The sequence below is a fragment of the Primulina eburnea genome, chromosome 3 (genome assembly GCF_022965805.1).
Source record: "Primulina eburnea isolate SZY01 chromosome 3, ASM2296580v1, whole genome shotgun sequence".
Classification (NCBI taxonomy): domain Eukaryota; kingdom Viridiplantae; phylum Streptophyta; class Magnoliopsida; order Lamiales; family Gesneriaceae; genus Primulina; species Primulina eburnea.
The window spans coordinates 727,016-746,721 of record NC_133103.1 but is presented as its reverse complement, the minus strand read 5'-3'; the positions used below and the strand labels follow the sequence as shown (position 1 = coordinate 746,721).

Genomic DNA, 19,706 nt, shown 5'->3' with positions numbered 1-19,706 from the left:
TAGCACGGGAGATCAAATTGATATGTCTTAAAATCAGTAGTTCAATCGTTCGATCGGATCAAAACACCCGTCCAACTAATTCTTAATCAGTTTAACCGATTTTGATCCTTTGACAAATAAAAGGATTTTTGGGTCGATGTTCTAACCCAATTCTAGACCGGTCCAGTTTTGAAAATATTGGTTTTGATCGTGTTTAATTATGGGAGAGCGATCGATTCGTGAGCACTTAAACTGTTATGTTTTATAAAATATCTGAACGTCGTTTTATTCATTTAGTTTTATTAAAGTGACATGATTGAGTTGGTTTAAATATTTGAGTTTATATCAATTATTATTTTTCATAAAGAGACGAACCATCTATCAAATACTAAACCTTATTGTTTTTTTTTTTTTTCGAAAAATACGTTCAACAAAAAATGGAAGATTTTTTTATGTGACTTTCACGTGAGCTTTCACTCAGACTATAATGAGCAAATCATAATCGAATGGGATTGAACGTGACGTTTGCGTCAATTGTAGATTTACATAGAATTATCTCCATTTATTATTTAGATATATGTTGGTGAATATGGTCCCGATATTTATTCATTCACTTCATACACGTGATTGAATTGTCCATTGCAAATTAGCTTTATCCAATAAAATAAATAATTTGCCAAAGTTTAAAGATGTGTTCTCTTGAGGCAATGGCCGAGATCATTCATATGCGCGCTTGCGTGCGTGTATGTGTGGGTGTTTTTTTTCCTTCTAAGTCCCTATCTCTTGGGTTCATTATTGCCTCTAAATCAAGAAATTAGGTGTTCTACAAGAGGTGGACAATCATTTCTTTTTCTTTTGGTAATATGAATTAGAAGCTTATTCGGTAGCATTTTATTTTTAAAACGTAAATTATTTTTTAGAAAAAGACGAATACCTGAATGAACCCTATCCGACCAGGTAACCCGACTAATCGGATAATCACTCGAGTAAGGTCGGATAACAAAAACCATACCCGACCAAATCATGTACCCTACCCGTCCTATGTTCTTTGTCACCTGTCTGATAAGACACATTGTATAGCCATACATAAATACAACGATGCTAGAAGACAAGTTATATTTTATGAAATCAAACTATAAAGAGTCGATGACTTTAGTTTTATATGCAAATGTAGAGTTATTTGGACCAATTTTTTCAAGCATTCATAATTTTCAAAAAGAAATATATATTATATAATACCGTAAGTTGACATAACATAAATTTATTCTTCGTGTATTTTTTCCTTAATATAAAAAATTAATTCTTTTTTGTCCAATATAATATTTTTTATTATTCATGTGTTTCTTGATAATTTTTTACAATATAAATTTATTTTTTTGGGTCAAATATATATATATATATAAATTTGTTATTTATATTTACTATATTACAGTAAATTAACACAATATGAATATTATTCTTTTAATTCATAAAGATTGTTCAGATAACAATAAAAATAAATGATTAATTTTTTGATATTAATGATGATGATTTATTTTAGTTATTTGTGTTTGTTTTTTGAAAAAATAAATATTTACAGTTATTATGATTCCGATAAAGTTGAGTTGAAATTAAATTTAAGTGTACTAAAAAAATTAAGAAAACTTGAAATTGAGTGTGAAAATACGATTTCTGCAATTGCATGGATTCCATTGATGGTATTTCATGAGTAGATCTTTTGTGCACTTATTATTATTTGCAAGATTAGTCAATTTTATTCATATTTATAATAAAAGTAATTTTTTTTAATGAATGATCCAAATAAAATATTCGTCTCACAAAATTAACATCTCGAAAAGTTTTTGTGTTCATAAAATTGGGACAGCCGTAGTCCATTACTGACCTAGACTGTATTTCCCTTTAAAAGACATCTTTTTTTTTATTAGTCATAAAATTTTATAAAACACCACACAAAAAATATTTGTAAAATAATTAGAAACCGAAAAATAAATTGATAATTGTATTCTCTAATGTGTTTTAAGCGACATATATGTCGCATAATAAAAAAATTAAATTTTAACAACATATTATATTTTTCCAAACTAAGATACTCAGCATAATTTGTATTTTCATTCATTTTACTCTTATGTAAGGAATGTTTTAATAAAATAAAAAGAATGTTGGAATGGATGGATAAAAAAAACCTGTGAATGAATTAGGTAAGCTGTATTAAAAGAGTAGGTCTCATGTGAGATCGCTCATGGATCTTAATCCGTGAGACGGGTCATTCATACATATATTCACAATAAAAAGTAATACTTTTAGCATAAAAAATAATATTTTTTCATGGATAACCCAAATAAGAGATCCGTCTCACAAATATGACCCGTGAGACCGTCTCACACAAGTTTTTGCCGTATTAAAATGCATGACAATTGATAAAACAAATGTTGCTAAAAAGATAAAATCGAAAATATCGATGTCAAATAGACAATATGAATCATGAAGATCTAATTTTTTTTATGCATCAAACTCGACTAATCTATCAAAAATGCTAATCCAATCCACTCTATGGCAACCTGGAAATTCCTTAACCAACTTGATCACCGTAAAACACAACCTCGTTATCGCTTGTCATGCACATTGGCATGCCAGGAAATAAGAATATCAATGGATCACTTGCTGCTCTTGTTAATTTCATCCAACATTTACTGCCTTTCAGCAACCATGCTGCAATCCTCATCTCTAGATCACATGTGTAGAAACATAAATTTCCTCCATCGTTCTCCAAGAAAAGAAACTTCTTTTCGGGATTCCCTAGTTTCTTTAACAAGTTATCTTCAGGATCGAAAGATATCATGCTGTGAAATGATCCAGCCAGGTACAAAATCCAATATACAACTCCTTCAGCATAAGTCCCTCGTAGGTTTACATATCCTCTAAATTCGCTTTGTCTCTCAGCCCAACTGTCGTTTTTAGTGGAATAAACCAAGTATTTTCATCCTTCTAGAACAACTATAACTTTATAATCATCTTCATATTTATAAAGCAAAGTCCATAACTTAAGGAACGACGACCATGGACGGAGGGGGGGCAAGAAAGGATCGAGTAATTTCTTGTCATGGGTTCAGTAACACATACTTCTGGCAAGTTGGGCTAAAAGAGCCCTTGAATAAATCTAAAGGTTGGCAGACTCGAATTCTTTCGATGGAAATTGAACCGCCGATTGCACCTCAAATTCCTGGCGTTCAGACTTGATCAATCTATATTTCCCATCAAAAGATGAAGCTGTCAAAAGAACCATTGGGAGTTGGACGTATTTGATTGGTTAAAAGTGAATCTTGGCGAATCCCGAATCCTTGATCGTGGCGCTCCATGATCTGCGGCAGGTTCTGAATCGGAGAAGAGACTTGACGGGTAGTCTTGAGAGTATGTTTTGCACGATATCACAAGGAAAATCAGAGGTATCGTCTTCTATTGCTGGCCTTTTTTGTTGGTTTTTCATAATTCATACCGTCTCTGTACAGAAGAAGATTCCGCAAATTTTGTTCTATCGAAATATTTTCATACCAAAGATATGGAAAAACTAATTAAAAGTTGAATCGATTGTTTGTAAATTAGATTACGTACTTTATTGAACAGGCAAACGTCAAAAAAGTGTACCTTATATGCTGACATTATAATTTGATAAACATTTTTTAAAAACCGTTGAATACTGTGTACATTAATTAAAAAGCAAAAAGAAAAAGGTTTCTTCACGAAGTCAACCCTTCACCCACCCACTCGTTTTCTTTTTATTGGCGATACTTCAACGCCATCCCTCACTTCAAAATCCACATTTCCCCCTTCACATTTTCCAATCATTATCCAATCTTTCATAATTTCATCGACACCCTTCTTTCGGCCTTCTTTCATTTGATGTTTCGGATCTTCAATAGCGCAGTATTAACGTTCATATTGATTGCTGTAGTCTGTAAAATGGCGCAAAGCACCAGAATTGATGAGCTGTTGAATCTTGATTATCTGAGAAAGAGCTTGGTTCGCCAAGAAGACACCATTATCTTCTATCTGATTGAGAGAGCGAAATACCCCAGAAATCTGGCCTTGTACGAGGAAAAGTGTGTTCCCGAGTCATCGGATTCTTTGTTTGATTTCTTTCTCAAAGAATCCGAAGCTCTTCAGGCCAAGGTATACTCTTCTTCTTTCCCTTTTCATTTCTTTTTTATTTTCCAATTTTAAAGGAACTGATCTGGATTATGGTCATAAAATGTGTGAATTTTGTTAGTATGTGCCAACAAAAAGCTGACTAACTAACCCAGTAGTTTATTATTTTTTCGATAGTGACAATATGAATGTTTTTAATTCTTAAATCGATTCTTGTAAAAATAAGTTGTTGGTTCGAAATGCTCATTTGAATAATAATATAAAGAAGAATAAGTCATCTCTGTGTGTATATATATAGAACCACACACAGAGATGACTTATTCTTCTTTATATTATTATTCAAATGAGCATTTCGAACCAACAACTTATTTTTACAAGAATCGATTTAAGTATTCATGTTATGTTTCAAAATGATATATTTAATTAATGAATATCACATCATTGATGTTGGTATTGTTGATGGATACTGGGTATCATAACAAAATTATGTATTTATATATATATATATATTTATTTATGTTTCTTCAGGAATAATTGGGATGTATTAATTTTTGTAATTCATATGGCTTGGTTGATGAGTTTTTGGCCCTGGTGCGGAGTTTGAACCATCATTTGTAGTTATCTTGAAATATGCCAAGCTCAAATTTTTGGAAGATTCGTCCATGATTTTGTGGTCAACTTTGGCTTCTTTGGGCCAAGGCAACTTGAATGCACCTTGAATGAAAGGATTGTGTACTTTTTTAAGTTTCAAGTCCTACCCAATATAATAATCATTTATGATTGCTTGAATTTTTTAATGGTTTGTAAAGTTTATGTTTATGCAATATCGTACAATTTCTTCTTACATCAAAATTTGATAATACCATTTCTCAGCGTGGTTCAACTTCAACGTGCGTGCTTTGATTTGTGCCAAGAGCCATAGGATCCAGAGTACATGTGTTGCACCTTAGTAGGCGTTATGCCTTCAATAATTATGGTTGGATTTTTATTAAATAAAATTGGAGTTTTTTCACAAAGCAAGCTACGAATGTATATAAAGCTATAAATAGGAATTTTGTAGTTAGAAAATTTACTTTGATTTTGATCAAGCCGTGCAAGGTTGGTCGCTTGCTTTGAGCAAGTGTGTTGTGGTTGTGGCGGGTGTCTTATCATATGGTGCATCTGGTTCAAAAACAAAGAAAAAGAAATTTAAAAACCATTGCCTCGCAGTGTTGTTACCCATTTTCTCTGCACAAGCGTGTTACATCAGTATTTTTTTCCTCGTTTTGTCTTTCAAGTGCGTGGCGGAGTGATACTCGAAGGAAGCAGCAGAATCCATCTCAGTGATATGGCGAAAATTAGCTCTTAGGATTAGTTTGGTCGGTTCGCTTTCATTCCTCTGCAGCCAAACTGACAGAAGAACATGGTGTTTCTGTAAGATTTAAAAAGAAGAATCATGTTAATAGACATTTTTTGCCGATGTCTTTAATGGCCATACAACATAAAAAGTGTACATCTAGGACTACGGGGGTGTTGGTCTCAATATTTTCGTATATGAAAACGAATCCAGTGGATGTTGAATTAGAAGCCTATATGAATAATGTTTATCATCGTGTGAAGTTTACGAGTAAAACTTTCCACTGGTTTGTTCTCAGGCTGGTCGTTACACATCTCCAGAAGAGAACGCCTTTTTCCCAGATAAGTTACCAGCTCCTTTGGTGCAAAGTCTCAACTCTTCTACGCAGGTAATGATTGATGATTAACTGAAGTCTTGAGATTATCTCAGCAATTTTACCAGTATTCTGTATCGATTCATATGTTTTCTTTTACACTAATGCATTGTTCCAGATCTTGCATCCTGCAGGAGCTTCCATTAACGTAAATGACAAAATCTCACATTTTTACCTCAAAAAATTGCTACCTTTGATTACTAGTGAGGGAGATGATGGGAACTATGCCGCCACTGCAGTCAGTGATTTAGATTGTTTGCAGGTAAAGAAAAATATATGCGTAAACAATTTTTTACCCGCAAAATGAATATTGGATGGTAAGATAAGAGCGGAGTTCAAAGTTAAAGACTAGTCTGGTGGAAGATCATCTGAAACTTGCTAATATTTCTACGATTTCTCAAGTCGCAATGCAACGTTCATATTTTTAGGCACTTTCAAGAAGGATTCACTTGGGAAAGTTTGTAGCCGAGGTTAAATTCAGAGATGCCCCCGCAGACTATACTCCAGCTGTACATGCTAAGGTAAAAACACAATTCACTTATATTTCAAAATTATAAACCCCCAAGAAGAAGAAGCAGTATCCAATCATATGTAACTTGAATTCTAGCAGAACAGAGAAGCTTTAATGGAGTTATTAACTTTTCCAAGTGTGGAAAAGGCGATAAAGAAAAGGGTGGCAAAAAAAGCAATGATATTCGGTCAAGATGTGGATCTCCAAGAAAACGACACTGATGGCAAGTACAAGGTTAACCCCTCTGTTGTTTCTCAGTTATATGAAGAATGGGTGATGCCATTAACAAAATTTGTTGAAGTTGAATACCTTCTTCGTCGTCTCGAGTAAAGGTCATTTGTAGCATACAACAATCTTCAAATGATCTATGAAGCCTTCTTACATAGTTAGGAATTGAAGAGGTTTTTGGAATAAATATTGGATCTTTGTAATGTCAATGTGTAGGGAACATTTCACATTTTCTCCCTTATTTTTTTAATGAAGTTTATTATGATGTTTCGGTGGCGTTTAATGAAATGCTCCCTTCAATATAGGCTTTCCAGGTTTTAATTTTAAATTATTTTTAAGATAATTAGAAGTGCCACCTTATTCACCCCCATCTCTATCTTCACCTTCATTACCTGCTACTTGTCAAATGCATCACTCAAAATCGTCAGGTATTCAGTCTAATCTACCAACACCATCGCTTCTTCAATTAAGACAAGAGTCTCCGCCACTACAAGCATTGGTATCAGTAACATCATCTCCACCTTCACCACAGCCTTCTCAATCCAACCCTTACTCATCTGTTCCAGTACTGCCAATCATAGAATTTTGCCTCGACTGTAAAATGTCAGGTCACATTAGACTGCAGTTGCCAATGCCTCATCCACCACCTCCTCCCCCACCTTGTACTGCATACCCTACATCTTTGTCTTCCCATGGACAATCATTTTCTCCATCCCCAGTCTCTTCTCCATCTTGCTGCTCAGAGATGGCTTCTACTCCCTGTATTGACCCCACTCAGAGGTTCTTTTTGCCCGAATCTTTTTCATGTCCAATTCTTATTCCAGAAACCCATCATCAGACCCCCCCTCCACCCTCTGTAAAAAAGACACTTCCGTCTATACAAAGTATATCTCCACCTCCTCCTCTTCCGCCACCTTTCTTAGAAAGCTAAATCACCATCTCTATTATCTTTTCCTCTGCCTCCCCCTCCTCCTCCCTCTCCCTCAACAACTACATATCGCTTTCCGAAGGTCTTGCCATTAGTTGCTCCTCCTCCCTCTTCTCTCTCAAAAACAGCTTCAGTCCCCTCTGCTCGGGACTTTTCATTAGCTTATCCTGTTCCCCCTCCAGCATTGTCCTCCTCAATTGGCCCGACAATTCATAACCTATCTATCATCATTCCTTCTCTGACAGCTTCATTATCTGGGATTCTTCAAAACACAAATTTAATTATTAACGTAATTAATAAAATACACTGACAATATAAAATTTAATTTTTAACTATGAAATTTAACTTTTAACTAACAAATCGAAGAACTCGAATTGAATTTAACAACATTAATAAAAGACAAAATTTATAATACAAGGACAATATGAACAACAAACAAATTTAATATAAAGCAAATAATAATAATAACTAATAAAACATACAAAAATTAAATATAAGGACAGTATGGACAAAACATAATTCAACTCACCTAATTGGGCTGAATGTTGCCCGTTTATATTTGATGAATGGGAATATTATTATTTTTATCAAATAAATTATTATCGATTTATAATTTATTTAACATCAATATCTTAAATTTATGATAGAATTAAGGATAAACAAAAATTTAGTTAAACGAAACTAACGGGGACGTCAATGTAATTCAATCATTTAAAATCAAACTAATTAACATAAGTTTTGTTCGTCCTTAATTTTGTTAATACTATTATTTTTTATTAATATTCTAAATTTTATTACTTTTGTCATTTCTAAATATTTTTAGCATCATCGTATATTAAAGTATTAAACAGTTTGATTTAATTTCTTTTTAAATAAAAAAGCTAAATTATGTAAAGCAATTTATTAATAAAATGTAAATTTTTATATTAAATATTAATTATTTTTAATTAAAAATGTATTACAATTTTTTCCCAAAAAATCGATTAACTCGGAATGCATAACACAGTAAACGATTTTAATTCAATTCGGTTTATTTAGTTTTTTAATAATGCAATTCGTCAACTCTCACGAGATTAGACCTCAACTATATCAGCCCTCACCCCACCCCTATACAGACAAACACATCATTTGACGAGACCACACGAGAAAGCACCAAAAGCCGTAATCCATGGCTTTTCTCTGATTTATTAATCATTATTATCACGCATCCAAAGCCCATTTTGCCTACTTTCTGCATGTCTGGAAACAAAAGTCAATTGCTTTGGATTCTGCATTGACTTCAAGAATGACAATATTAAAATATTCAAAGAGAAGAGGAAAAGAAAATCGAATACACGAGGGATAGATTCCTCTCAAGTCATTGCAAGCAAAATGTCAACATATGTTTGTTTGGTCAACTTTCGAATGCTCAGCCACCCCACCTCTTTCACACTTGTACCTAAAATCTCAACTCAATAGTATATTAGACGACAAGGTCCAAACTTGAGCGTTCAATTAGTCTCATTTGCCATCAAATGTGCAAACTGATCCTTCTTTCTTGATATCTAAACGTCGATGGACCTAAAATCAGAGATAAAAAAAGGTGTTAATAGGGTCCCTTTGTTACTCACTTTTGTCACCAAAAGTCCCCAGTGGAAACCCCATCGGCGCCGTGATAACACTAAGGACTTCTCTTTTTCCTCGTGAGAATTAAATCCTCTGTTATTTATTTAACACTAAGGACTTATCATAACCTTTTCAGCTTTTTCTTTTTCCCACAACATCCCACCCTCCCGTGCCTCATTCTTAAACAAATCTTTTGTCAAAATGCAATCTTTTGCTTTACTCTTTGTCAACCCATGAATCCTTGGGTATAAAATGAGTTCAATCTGAGCTTCCCACGGAACTTCCTCAACATAAGCTACCCCAACAGGCCTCAAACAAGAATACTCTTATTCTTTGATCGTGCTACCCCCGTTTTCTTGTTTCTTTCTTCCATGAAATGGAGATTGGGGAGAATCTTGTTCTGAGAGAGAAACAGAAGAGAAAGTTTCTTGAAATCTGCGAGGATTCAAGATCTTTGCTTCAAGAACTCAATCAAGATCTTCTTGAAAGAGTTCTTTCATGGCTGCCTACATCTACTTTTTTACGCCTGACTTCAGTGTGCAAGAAATGGAAATCAGTGGCGGATTCTGCCACCTTCAGGCTCGCTTGTTCTCAAGTTCCTTTTCGTGATCCATGTTTTTTCATGGTGGATTCTGATCCCCACCTTAGCCAGCATCCAGTAGTATTCGATTCTGCCGAAAAGAAATGGAAAAAATTGAATCCCTTGCCTCTGGTCCACCCGAAAAAGAATCAGGAAACTTGCAGCAATTCCATACCCGTTGCTGCATCAGGTGGGTTGATTTGTTTCCACTCCACAAATGGTGATTTTACTGTCAGCAACCCTGTCACCGGATCTACCCGCCTCCTCCCGGCGCTAAATTCAATTTCTCAGCAACCCATTCTTTCCATTTCGATGGCGGCGAATTCCGAAAGATTCAAGCTTGTTTTAATCTTGGACCAACTCCCAAATCTCTCGTTCAAGATGTACAACTCGTATACTGATCTATGGGAAGAGGAAATTTCCCTCAACCAAAAGATCAACAACTCTGCTGAAGCAGAAAAAAACGATTATCATTCGCAGTATTTCTTGACCAGTGGTAACGTAGTGTCCGCAGATATGCAGAGGAGCCCATTTAGGCAGTACTCAGCGGCACTCACAGTTGAAAATGGAGACGAAATTTTGTATTTCCTTAGCTCCTCCGGCACGGTGGTGTCCTGCAACCTTACCCACAAGTTATTCTTCGAGTACCCGAGGCTACTGCCTGTTTTTTCAGAATTTTCAATTGATATTGTTGAGTGTGGGGGCCAGATGTACGTTGTTTTGCTTTCGGAATTCTTTGAAAGCGCCAGTCTTCGGGTATGGAAATGGGATGAAAATATGCATGCTTGGCAGCAGATTGCAGCAATGCCACCAGCAAGTTCGCATAAGTTTTATGGCAAGAAAGTGGACATAAATTGCAGTGGAGCTGGTGATGAGATGTTAGTGTGTTTGTATTCTGCAGAAGTATGTAGTTATGTTATGTGCAATTTGGTCAGAAACGAATGGATTGAATTGCCACACTACCACACAGAAGATGATAAAGCCAGAGACTTTGTTTGTGCTTTCTCTTTTGAGCCTAGGATAGAAGCTGACATCTGAGAAGAAGAATCGACACACTTAAAAGGCCCTTTTTCTTTTGTTTTATTTTATTCACTTCTTTGCAGTATTTGTATGATTTAGGAAAAAAATTATGAAATCTTTCATTACATATTTTATTTATGATCGGCTACATACGAATTCTTCAGCATATTTAACTAATACCTAGCATATATATAACATACAAGAGATGTATGTATCAAGAGCTTATTGCCAAGCACATATTAATAACATACCAAAATTTACATATTTTCGAGCCTATTGCTTAGCGTCAAAAGTGTCCTGTTTCAAGCTCCAAAACACGACATACGGCATACTCAACAACCATAGCGAGATCCTCAAACTTTCTATTAAGCATTGACAGCACAATGAGATCCACATTATTTACAAGTGAGTTGCTGCAAATCTTCCCCAAACTAACAATGTGAGACATCTTTCTCCTCAGCGTGTACGCCTCGAACATTAGGCGGTCACCCCTCAGGTGCCGCACCCTGTGCAGAGTGGATTTCAAGTCTCCCATCTTGAAAACCAGGCCATCCACATTGAACAGAAGGTTCAAAGTTTGGGAATTGAGCATCTGCTTGTTTTTTAGTCTGGGAATCAAGTCTACAAATTTTCTTATTTCTTGGAGCTCCCGAATGCTAAGGGTGATTGCATCACGTGCTGCCAGCTTCTGGAAATATATTTCTTTCCTGTTGTGAGGGTGTATAGCATGCTCGGTTGCTGAGGCCATAGAAATTGTGAGGGTGACTAGTAAAAGAATTGGGAAAATCATTGAGGGATTGATCATTATTTTGTTCATGATTTTTTGTATTTTTATGAAGAGGGTATCAGAGAATAAATCTTGTTTGGAGTTGGGGATTTGAATGGCAGTGTACAATTTATAGTAGCTTTTGGTGTTTTATTCGAGAAAGTAACTAAGTTGTGAGGTGCTTTTGGTGTGATTTGAGTTTGTTGATAACAAGAACTAAATATCCTTTCATATCTTGCGGTACATTTAGACTTTAGCCATGGGTCACGTATCTGGAAATAATACTAACAGACTATTGTTAAACACGGATAAAGATATATTATAGCAGCCGCAAGACACACATGGGACTGTGGAATGCGTACGTGAACCTATTTTGACAAGATTTGTACATTCCCTGTATTTCATAAACTCAAACTAACCAAAATTGCTCATTGTAAAACCAACATGCAAATATAACTAACATTGTACCTCGTTAATAAACATGAAAGACATTTACGGCCTAAGCTAAGAGATGAGATATCATCGAATTATGGGAATCTCGGTCATGATTATTGATACTATGGATTATATCCACTGGAGAAATTAGCTTAACAAACTCCCTCAGCTCCGTGAAGCTGCTATGTTCACTGTATGGTACCTCGTACCTGAAGGAAATGTAGTGAAAAAATCGAAGTTCAAGCTTCAGTTACTACTTAAAACAATAAATCCATATACACAAAAACTCGAGCTAGACCTAATGCAACTTAACTTCAGTGAACTGATAGTGGCATGGCACCAATTGGTGTTCGCTAGGCATAATTAATTTTACTATGTTAACGGAAAAATAAACTCTTTTACATAAATATTTTGTAATGTTGGTAAATTAGTTCACCTTATAATGGTGCCCTGCTGCCACATTTTCCCGGTAGACTTCTTTCCTTTTCCAAATGATCGGCCAGTGGGGGAGAAGGCAACTATCAGACTATATCGACCCTGTCAGAAATTGAAGGAAATAGCCATACATAAATTAAATTACACAAATGAAAAGTTGGTGTCAACCTGTGAACCCAACACAATTATGTCTTACTTCGACGACAAATAAAATTTATGTGATCCATCCATGAGCTTGACATATTAAGGAAATATATTTACCATGTCCACATGGGCACAACATGAATACGGCTCTCTTGTTCATTTAATGTAAGCCATTGCATATTCTCTTGTTGCAGATCCAAACATTCCAAGGAAGAAGGATTGGATTGATCCTGGGCTTTGTGTTGGGATTGGGCGGTGCCATCTGCAAAGATTGAGAGGTACGTGTTGCTTGTTTCAAATTTGACTAGACAATAGAATGGAGGGAAATTAGGGGATTCACTGTTTCTTGGAACGTGTAACGTCCTTGCCAAAAATACACGTGTGCCTCACCAATATTGAAATAATAAATAAATAAATTTTTCCCTTCATACTCACACAAAGTCTCAAAACCCAGAAGTACATGCTATATTTTGTTTTTCGATTTTCCTAAATATATAGGTCAGATTTATGTTTAGCATAATTTTTTCTTATTTTTATTAATATATATTTCTATTTTACTAAGTCTTGAAATACATATAATCATTTCTTGAATTATTTAATAAGAATAAAATAAAAAATTCGTTCAATAACATTTTTAATATGTTTAAAAACAAGCAACTCTATACATTCGGGCCGGAAATTGTATATCATATGCTTTTATTTACATAAAATAACAATATGTGCATCGCATGATTAAAATATTAATATGTTTAAAAAAAAATCTATACATTTTAGACGGATATGATATATCATCTGCATTTATTTGAATATTTAAAAATTCTATTATAAATATTAAAAGTTAATGGAAAACCATTACATTTGATCATTTTCAAGGTCATCAAACAAACTCATTTTCGATCTTTTTTGAGTATTTTTAGCCAAAATGACAACTAATACATGAAAATTTAAGGAGTATTTTTCTCATTTTATAGCAATTTAAACATGTCTTCTCTTTCACTACAACCTCAATGTGGAACAAAATACGCTGCTTTCCAATGCTACATTCATTACTCGATAAAATATCTCAACAAACTAGCAGAGTTCAAACTCACGATATTACGAACCAAATATATATTCTTAAGCTCGAGTTCGGTTCGATAATATTCACAGATGATGTTGAACGAGCTTTTTACACCGAGCTCTATTCGTGAGCAAATTGATTCATTTACATCCTATATTTGTTAATGTATATTCTCTATGAGATTTGGACATGAATAGGGCAAAAGCATATGATTAAGTGTGCACCTGACACGATTGCCTTTGTTTCTTTCCCCCACATTGTATGATGTACAATAAATTACAGATGTTCGTTTGGGGGTTGCCTTTGTTTCTTTCTCCCACATTGTATGATGTACAATCAACTACAAATATTCGTTTGGAGATAAGTATTTGAGCAGTTCTGTTGGAGATAGCGCATTCAGTGCAATAGTCTTTATCGATTTGGAGGATAGTGAGTGATGTTTAACTGGTAAACTTTCCATTGAACTTCCAAAAAAATGTCAATTTTCTTGTTCAGTACAATCAATCTTCTTTGCACTAAGTCACTGTTTGCATGTCCACGTTACGCACATCACTTTGTAATTTTGTGATGGGTTGTAGTCCAACAAAATGCACCACTTTGGAAATGACCGGAGGACTTTGAGTGGTCAGATAACTGATTTTTTTTTTATTAGTATATGAAAATTCATAACTTTATTTTTACAGGTCCAGTAGACCGTCCATACGGCCCACTGCCCGATCGACCCAAGGCTTATCCCGATCTTGGGCTCTCTCTATAGGGTCTTTTCCCTCACGGGCTTTCCATAGACGTCGTACGGGTTACTCATAGAACTCCTCCAGCCCATGAAATGGAGTATGTGTCTTCCCAAGATCGAACCTAAGACCACATGGATATATAGTTACTTAGCACAATCCTGGTACCAATTGAGCCAGTGTACCGAGTAAAACCTCGAACTATCTCAGAGTCTGCAAATCTTGTTAATCAAATAAATTATCAGATAAAAGACTTTAATTGATTGCTATGTGTTGAAAAATCCCAAAACAATTAACAAAGTCAAGATAAAAGGCAAAATTAAGAAGCAAACTATTTATGCAAAGAATAAAGACAAGATGGAAAAAATAGAACCTGTTACGATAATAGCAATGGTAATATTAATGTACGATAGTTGGATGGATCCAATGATATAGCAATGCTAATATTAAAATTGTTGGAATTAAAATAAAACAAAAAGAGAAATTTTAAATATGAAGTTAGGTGGTAAAATGATATATCTGAAATTCCAAAAAGGTTTCACTAACACATAAAAATTAGTTTCTATAGATATTTTAACTTAATAAATAATAATAACAAAGATAATACATATTTAGTTATCAAAATATTTTTTAGTAAAATGACCATTTATTAACAATTCAATTCAGAAAATGCGAACTAATAAAATGGAAGGGCAGAAAGGAAAATAACGGACGTCCATTGAATTCAAAAGCAAATGCAAGTCGCCAAAGTCACCGGCTAAGGGCTCTCGCGTCGTTGAGCGTCATCCTGCCCCGGAAAACATAGAGCGAAGATAAATAAAGAGAAATTAAAGTAAGTTTGATGATTCACGCCGATATTCACTTTATTTAAACTCTCTGTAAAGCAAAAGTACAATTCAAAAAAGTTGCTATGAAGATTCTTCTTCAATTTTACTCTAGCTTCACATTGCCCGCCCATTATTCCCGATTAATGTTTGAAAAAAATGTGATTTTGGAAAATTTATGGGTTCTTTTGCTTCATTCTTTGCCTTTCTTCTCAGTTTATGACAAAAGATTTGATTTTTAATGAAAATTTCAAAATCCATGTATTCTCTCTGCTTATAATGCTCCATTGACCCACTTTTTGTTCCAAAAAAGCATATAAAGGACACCATTTATGCTTCTGTATCTTCGGTGTTTCAAATAATAAGCACTGCGGCGGTATATTCTATTCTCTTGCATGTATACAACTCTTCAACTTTTTTTTTCCTGAAGAGACCCGACCTATTTGTTTTGCGAAATATCTTAATTTTCAGATAAGTAGTCCCCTTGCATTGCATTTTATTGCGAATTTGGTTGAAGCTGTTCTAAATATGGGTGGTGGTATTTGGGGACGGGGAGGAAGAGTGGAGTTGATAAACGGTAAGGGGTGTTCAAGGAGATTTTTTGATTTTTCTTCCTCATTCAGGGGCATTAACTCCTCTCCGTTGGAGTCCATGTCTCCTGCTTCAACTGCCTCTATTACTTTGGGAACTCCAGTGGATTACCACGGACCTTTATCCGGCCTTGTCATCTGCGTAACCGGGCTCTCTAAAGGTGGAAAGATTTATTGCTACTTATTTTGTTTTTTTTACTATAATGTTCGTACTGTGTTTGATTCTGGATTGCGTACCATTCGACTGAACTTGAGTAACTTGAATTGTAAACCAATAGACCAAGGTGTCGAAGATTAGATGCTGACCAGGAAATCAGCATTTGAATCATCATGACTCTGTTAATATTCGTAAATGTGATGCTGTGAAACTGAAGCTTTACTTTGCTAAGTTGGAATCTTGGGAATAATTTTTCTGTTTACTGAACGGAGATTCTTCTTGAATTATTAATGTTTCCTGCTAAAATTAGTTTATGGAGAGGATGCCACCGATGCTGCAGTTGGTTTTACTAATCATGTTTATATGATATCAACTACAGAAACAAGGAAACAGGTGAAGGAAGCAACAGAGAGATTGGGAGGTCAATACAGTCCCCATCTTCATCCTCGATGCACTCATTTGGTGGTTCAGATATCCTTTTTTGTCCAGATTTCATTTTTTTGCATGAATAGTTGAAATGGAGGATAGTGAGAGATGGTATTTGATGCTCAATCAGTTGCTTGTTAGCACTTAACAATCATCACAGCTTGCGTGGACATAAATTTGAACATGCCATAAAACATGGGCCGACAAATGGTTTATTCCTGGTCACACTCAGCTGGTTTGTGGACAGCATCAAAAGGAATGGTAACGATCGCTGTTTCATGTTGAGTATTTACATTTTTCTGCATCTGTGGAACCAAATTCTATTGTCAACGTTGTGTTTTTATCGTTGATTTCATTTCAGTTAGGTTGAATGAATCTCTCTATAGCATAAATAATGTTGGAGGTACTGGTGCCCAAACTGATGATTCGAAGCGGCTCGATCAGAATGCTGGAGCTGAGAATTCTTGCCTTCGAGACAGTTTGCTTAAGCATACCACACAACTTGACACGATTCAATGTCCCCTATCACGGTATCCAGAAGGCGAGAGTAAAAGACGAACTGATCCTTCATTCTGGTCCGGTCAAACGTTTTACATCGACGTGGAAGTCCCTGCTGAACTTCGTTCCAAGGTAAACTTGGATTTTCTTCAAGAAATCAAATAACTTTCCGAATATCTTATTGATGGTTGTAGATATGACTTCACCTTTCCTAAAAAATTACCAGGTCAGTGGTCTTTAAATTTTAAGTCATCGACTCTCGGCTTCTTTCATATGATGCTTATAAGAGATCATTTGATGCCCGTTCTTATTGAACTTCACTTCTCTGGTTTAAATGATCTCATTATTGAAGAAAATTAACTATAATGCATTCATTCACAGGTCACCGAGGTTATTTCTGCACAAGGAGCTAGTTTATTAAGTCAATGGTTTGTTGGCAGCAAAGCGAGCCACGTAGTATGTGAAGGAACATCGGCTCGAAAATATCTGGGGCACTCTAGTTATCTTGTTACAGTGGGTGCTTCTACCCAGATGTATACTCTATCATATTTTAAAATTTCTCGACCTTGCATGAATATATGCTCGTGATTCCATATTTCGTTTATGGAAATTTTTTCGTTTTTCAAATCTATACCACATTCTAAGTATTTTTTCTCCTGCCTTAGCCACTATGGGTTCTGAAGTCTGCACAAGAGAAATGTTTACAGAGACTCGTTCACTTATCTGCCGATTTAGCCAGGTTCTCTGGAGTTATGCTTGATGGATTTCAGGATGGTGTTTCCAACGAGGTACATGGCCTTTTCCGTTCACTTTTCCCTATACAGGACTGACCATCTATTACTATACAAAACTTTATTGTTGATTGACATTGCAACTCCAAGTCCTTTAAATTGTATAGCAGTTTGGAGCTACCCTTATTCCATGTTCAGCCACAGAAAAAACCCTCCTCCCCCTTATTCTCCTTTTTCGTTTAAAAGTGATTTTTCTATGTAATAACAAATGATGATCAAAAAATGTAAGAGAAATCAATCCAGTAATTCATTTGGTAGTTCCTTGACTTCCTTCCCATTTATTTTGTGCAAATGTGTTAGTTTATAAACCCAATAGTTGTACCATCCCAAAAGGCTGTTCTATCGGGAGATGTAACTTCTTGAGTTTATAAAACACTCTTTATTAATTTAATATATCAATGTTAGACAATGTTACTCCTTAAGAACCTAACATCTGCAGCGGCCCACTGTAGATGGTTTTTAATCACCTTTTCCGATGGTCTCTTTCGACTCTCAACGAGAGCACCAATGTTAATTTATAAACTTAAGAGGGGTACCATCTCAAAAAGTTTGTCTATTGTTGAGTTTACTCTTTATTAGTTTAATATATCAATGTGTGACATGTGTAACAAAATGAAAGCAAACACGAAATTTCTAAATTTCACCAGTCACTTTGGATTATCTGCAGGAAATTAAGAGGGTAATGGTCCCTGGAAATGTTCCCACTTCTGCTATTAAAGTCAGCCATGAAGAACGGCAAGCGATGGCGAAACTGGCTAAAGATGGGGTCAGAAATCATAGGAATCGTCGAATGCAGGTATATTTGTTTATTCAAATATTTGTCTCAGTCTTTTGCTCTCAGATTTGATGGCATGCTTTATTCTATTGCAAATTCAGACGTGTCAAACTCCAATACGTCCAATAACACCGAGCAGGCTTTTGGATTCCATAAGTTGGTCAATTTCTGATCCAACATCAAAAGCTTGTATCTATACAGACTCTTTAAGTGTCGATGTCATTGAAGACCAGGGATCAGCGTTCTTTGATGTGAAGCCAGATGTAAAGGAATCAGATACTTTATTTGTGAACTTATCCAGACCACTCGCAGAAAGGTTATCTAATGTTCTGAACTTGTGCTCTCTGGTATTATGCGTTTTGTGTTCTTGAAGTTTGCTTGCTTGGAATTTGCAGTCAGAAATCTGAGTTGATATTCAAAAGCCATTTCCTTACTATACTGTTCCCTGTCGATCGATTTTCGGAGATGGGACCATGTTCAAGGACATTTTTCAGTAATAAAGGCTTTACATGTCAGCAAGTTTTGGATCATATCTACTCATTTTACCAGGTCAGTATATCCTTTTTCATTCAATCTAAATCTAACATTGCAATTGTTAGAAAAACACGTTTCTCACAAGTCCGAGCTCATAGGGTGGACCAACGATAGTTTTACAATTTAATGCTTTCCCTCCCATGTAAGCTAGAGAGCGGAAATATATACTCGAAATAATATCAAAAGATGTAAGCTTGCATATTGGTGATGTCTATTGGGCAAAAGAGGCCAAAATATTACCATCCAATACCTATTTAATAGCCATGTAAAGAGGATCGCCCATTAGAAGTTCAAAGCCTCAAAAGCTTGGCTCTAATGTTATGTTAAAATTCATTTTTATCCAAAGCTTGAGCATATGAGAGGTGGACTAACAATATCAGTAGACTATATGTAATTGTACTCAGGAGAATATGTCGGCCGAGGAAATCGAGGTTGCGATCCACACAGACTCCAGACATGCTGACAGGCTTCGAGCTGCTTACTGCAGCAAGGCAGCGGCTGAAGTTGGTTATGTGGAGTTCAAGCGGATTGATTTTCTTGGTAGTCGACAGAGTTTTGAAATGATGAAACGAGTTTCTGGTGATAATAATTCTAATGTTTACGAGCTGGTGATCAGAGCTTGAATTTCTGAACACACAAAAAGATTTATGGTGTACGCTTTACTTGTTCATAAAATGTTGCAGATTTCTTTGTTTGTTCATCAGACCTGTGGAAGTTGCGGCTGTATTTTTTGTGTATTTGTGATGAAATTTTTTATGAGATTTTGTTTATTTGTAAGATTGGATTGTGATCAAAATTTTGGTAAAAATTATATATAAAAAAGGATTATTTTTTCGT

At 35.2% G+C, this 19,706-nt stretch overlaps 3 protein-coding genes across 5 annotated transcripts; all 3 read left to right on the top strand.

Moving 5' to 3' along the window:
• Positions 1 to 3,153: 3,153 nt before the first annotated feature.
• On the top strand, positions 3,154 to 6,838 carry LOC140825054 (chorismate mutase 2-like). 2 transcript variants are annotated; one of them, XM_073186561.1, is made up of 6 exons: positions 3,154 to 3,422; positions 3,929 to 4,146; positions 5,757 to 5,846; positions 5,950 to 6,093; positions 6,260 to 6,352; positions 6,442 to 6,838. In XM_073186561.1, exons 2-6 carry the CDS (start codon positions 3,937 to 3,939, stop codon positions 6,670 to 6,672), a joined length of 768 nt encoding a protein of 255 aa, XP_073042662.1. In that variant the 5' UTR covers positions 3,154 to 3,422; positions 3,929 to 3,936; the 3' UTR covers positions 6,673 to 6,838. The 2 variants fall into 2 exon arrangements, with proteins under 2 accessions (XP_073042662.1, XP_073042660.1); XM_073186559.1 differs by lacking the exon at positions 3,154 to 3,422 and having other exon boundaries at positions 3,731 to 4,146.
• Positions 6,839 to 9,028: 2,190 nt separating this feature from the next.
• Positions 9,029 to 10,853, top strand: LOC140825053 (F-box only protein 13-like). Its single transcript, XM_073186558.1, has one exon. The coding sequence runs from the start codon at positions 9,480 to 9,482 to the stop codon at positions 10,719 to 10,721; it is 1,242 nt and encodes a 413-aa protein (XP_073042659.1). The 5' UTR covers positions 9,029 to 9,479; the 3' UTR covers positions 10,722 to 10,853.
• A 4,100-nt stretch (positions 10,854 to 14,953) lies between these two features.
• Positions 14,954 to 19,595, top strand: LOC140825051 (uncharacterized). Of its 2 annotated transcripts, none has more exons than XM_073186556.1 (11): positions 14,954 to 15,106; positions 15,722 to 15,849; positions 16,225 to 16,317; positions 16,431 to 16,532; positions 16,633 to 16,901; positions 17,151 to 17,282; positions 17,435 to 17,557; positions 18,228 to 18,356; positions 18,437 to 18,651; positions 18,731 to 18,884; positions 19,274 to 19,595. In XM_073186556.1, the coding sequence occupies exons 2-11, from the start codon at positions 15,750 to 15,752 to the stop codon at positions 19,490 to 19,492; spliced, it is 1,536 nt and encodes a 511-aa protein (XP_073042657.1). In that variant the 5' UTR covers positions 14,954 to 15,106; positions 15,722 to 15,749; the 3' UTR covers positions 19,493 to 19,595. The 2 variants fall into 2 exon arrangements, with proteins under 2 accessions (XP_073042657.1, XP_073042656.1); XM_073186555.1 differs by having other exon boundaries at positions 19,253 to 19,595.
• The last annotated feature ends 111 nt before the right edge of the window (positions 19,596 to 19,706 follow it).

Coding starts and splice junctions, on each gene's coding strand:
- LOC140825051 (XM_073186555.1), top strand. CDS start 15,750: ATGTCTCCTGCTTCAACTGCCTCTATTACTTTGGGAACTCCAGTGGAT. Junction 18,652..18,730: donor TCCAGACCACTCGCAGAAAG/GTTATCTAATGT, acceptor TGGAATTTGCAG/TCAGAAATCTGAGTTGATAT. Junction 18,885..19,252: donor ATATCTACTCATTTTACCAG/GTCAGTATATCC, acceptor CAATATCAGTAG/ACTATATGTAATTGTACTCA.
- LOC140825053 (XM_073186558.1), top strand. CDS start 9,480: ATGGAGATTGGGGAGAATCTTGTTCTGAGAGAGAAACAGAAGAGAAAG.
- LOC140825054 (XM_073186559.1), top strand. CDS start 3,877: ATGTTTCGGATCTTCAATAGCGCAGTATTAACGTTCATATTGATTGCT. Junction 6,094..6,259: donor GTGATTTAGATTGTTTGCAG/GTAAAGAAAAAT, acceptor TCATATTTTTAG/GCACTTTCAAGAAGGATTCA. Junction 6,353..6,441: donor CTCCAGCTGTACATGCTAAG/GTAAAAACACAA, acceptor GAATTCTAGCAG/AACAGAGAAGCTTTAATGGA.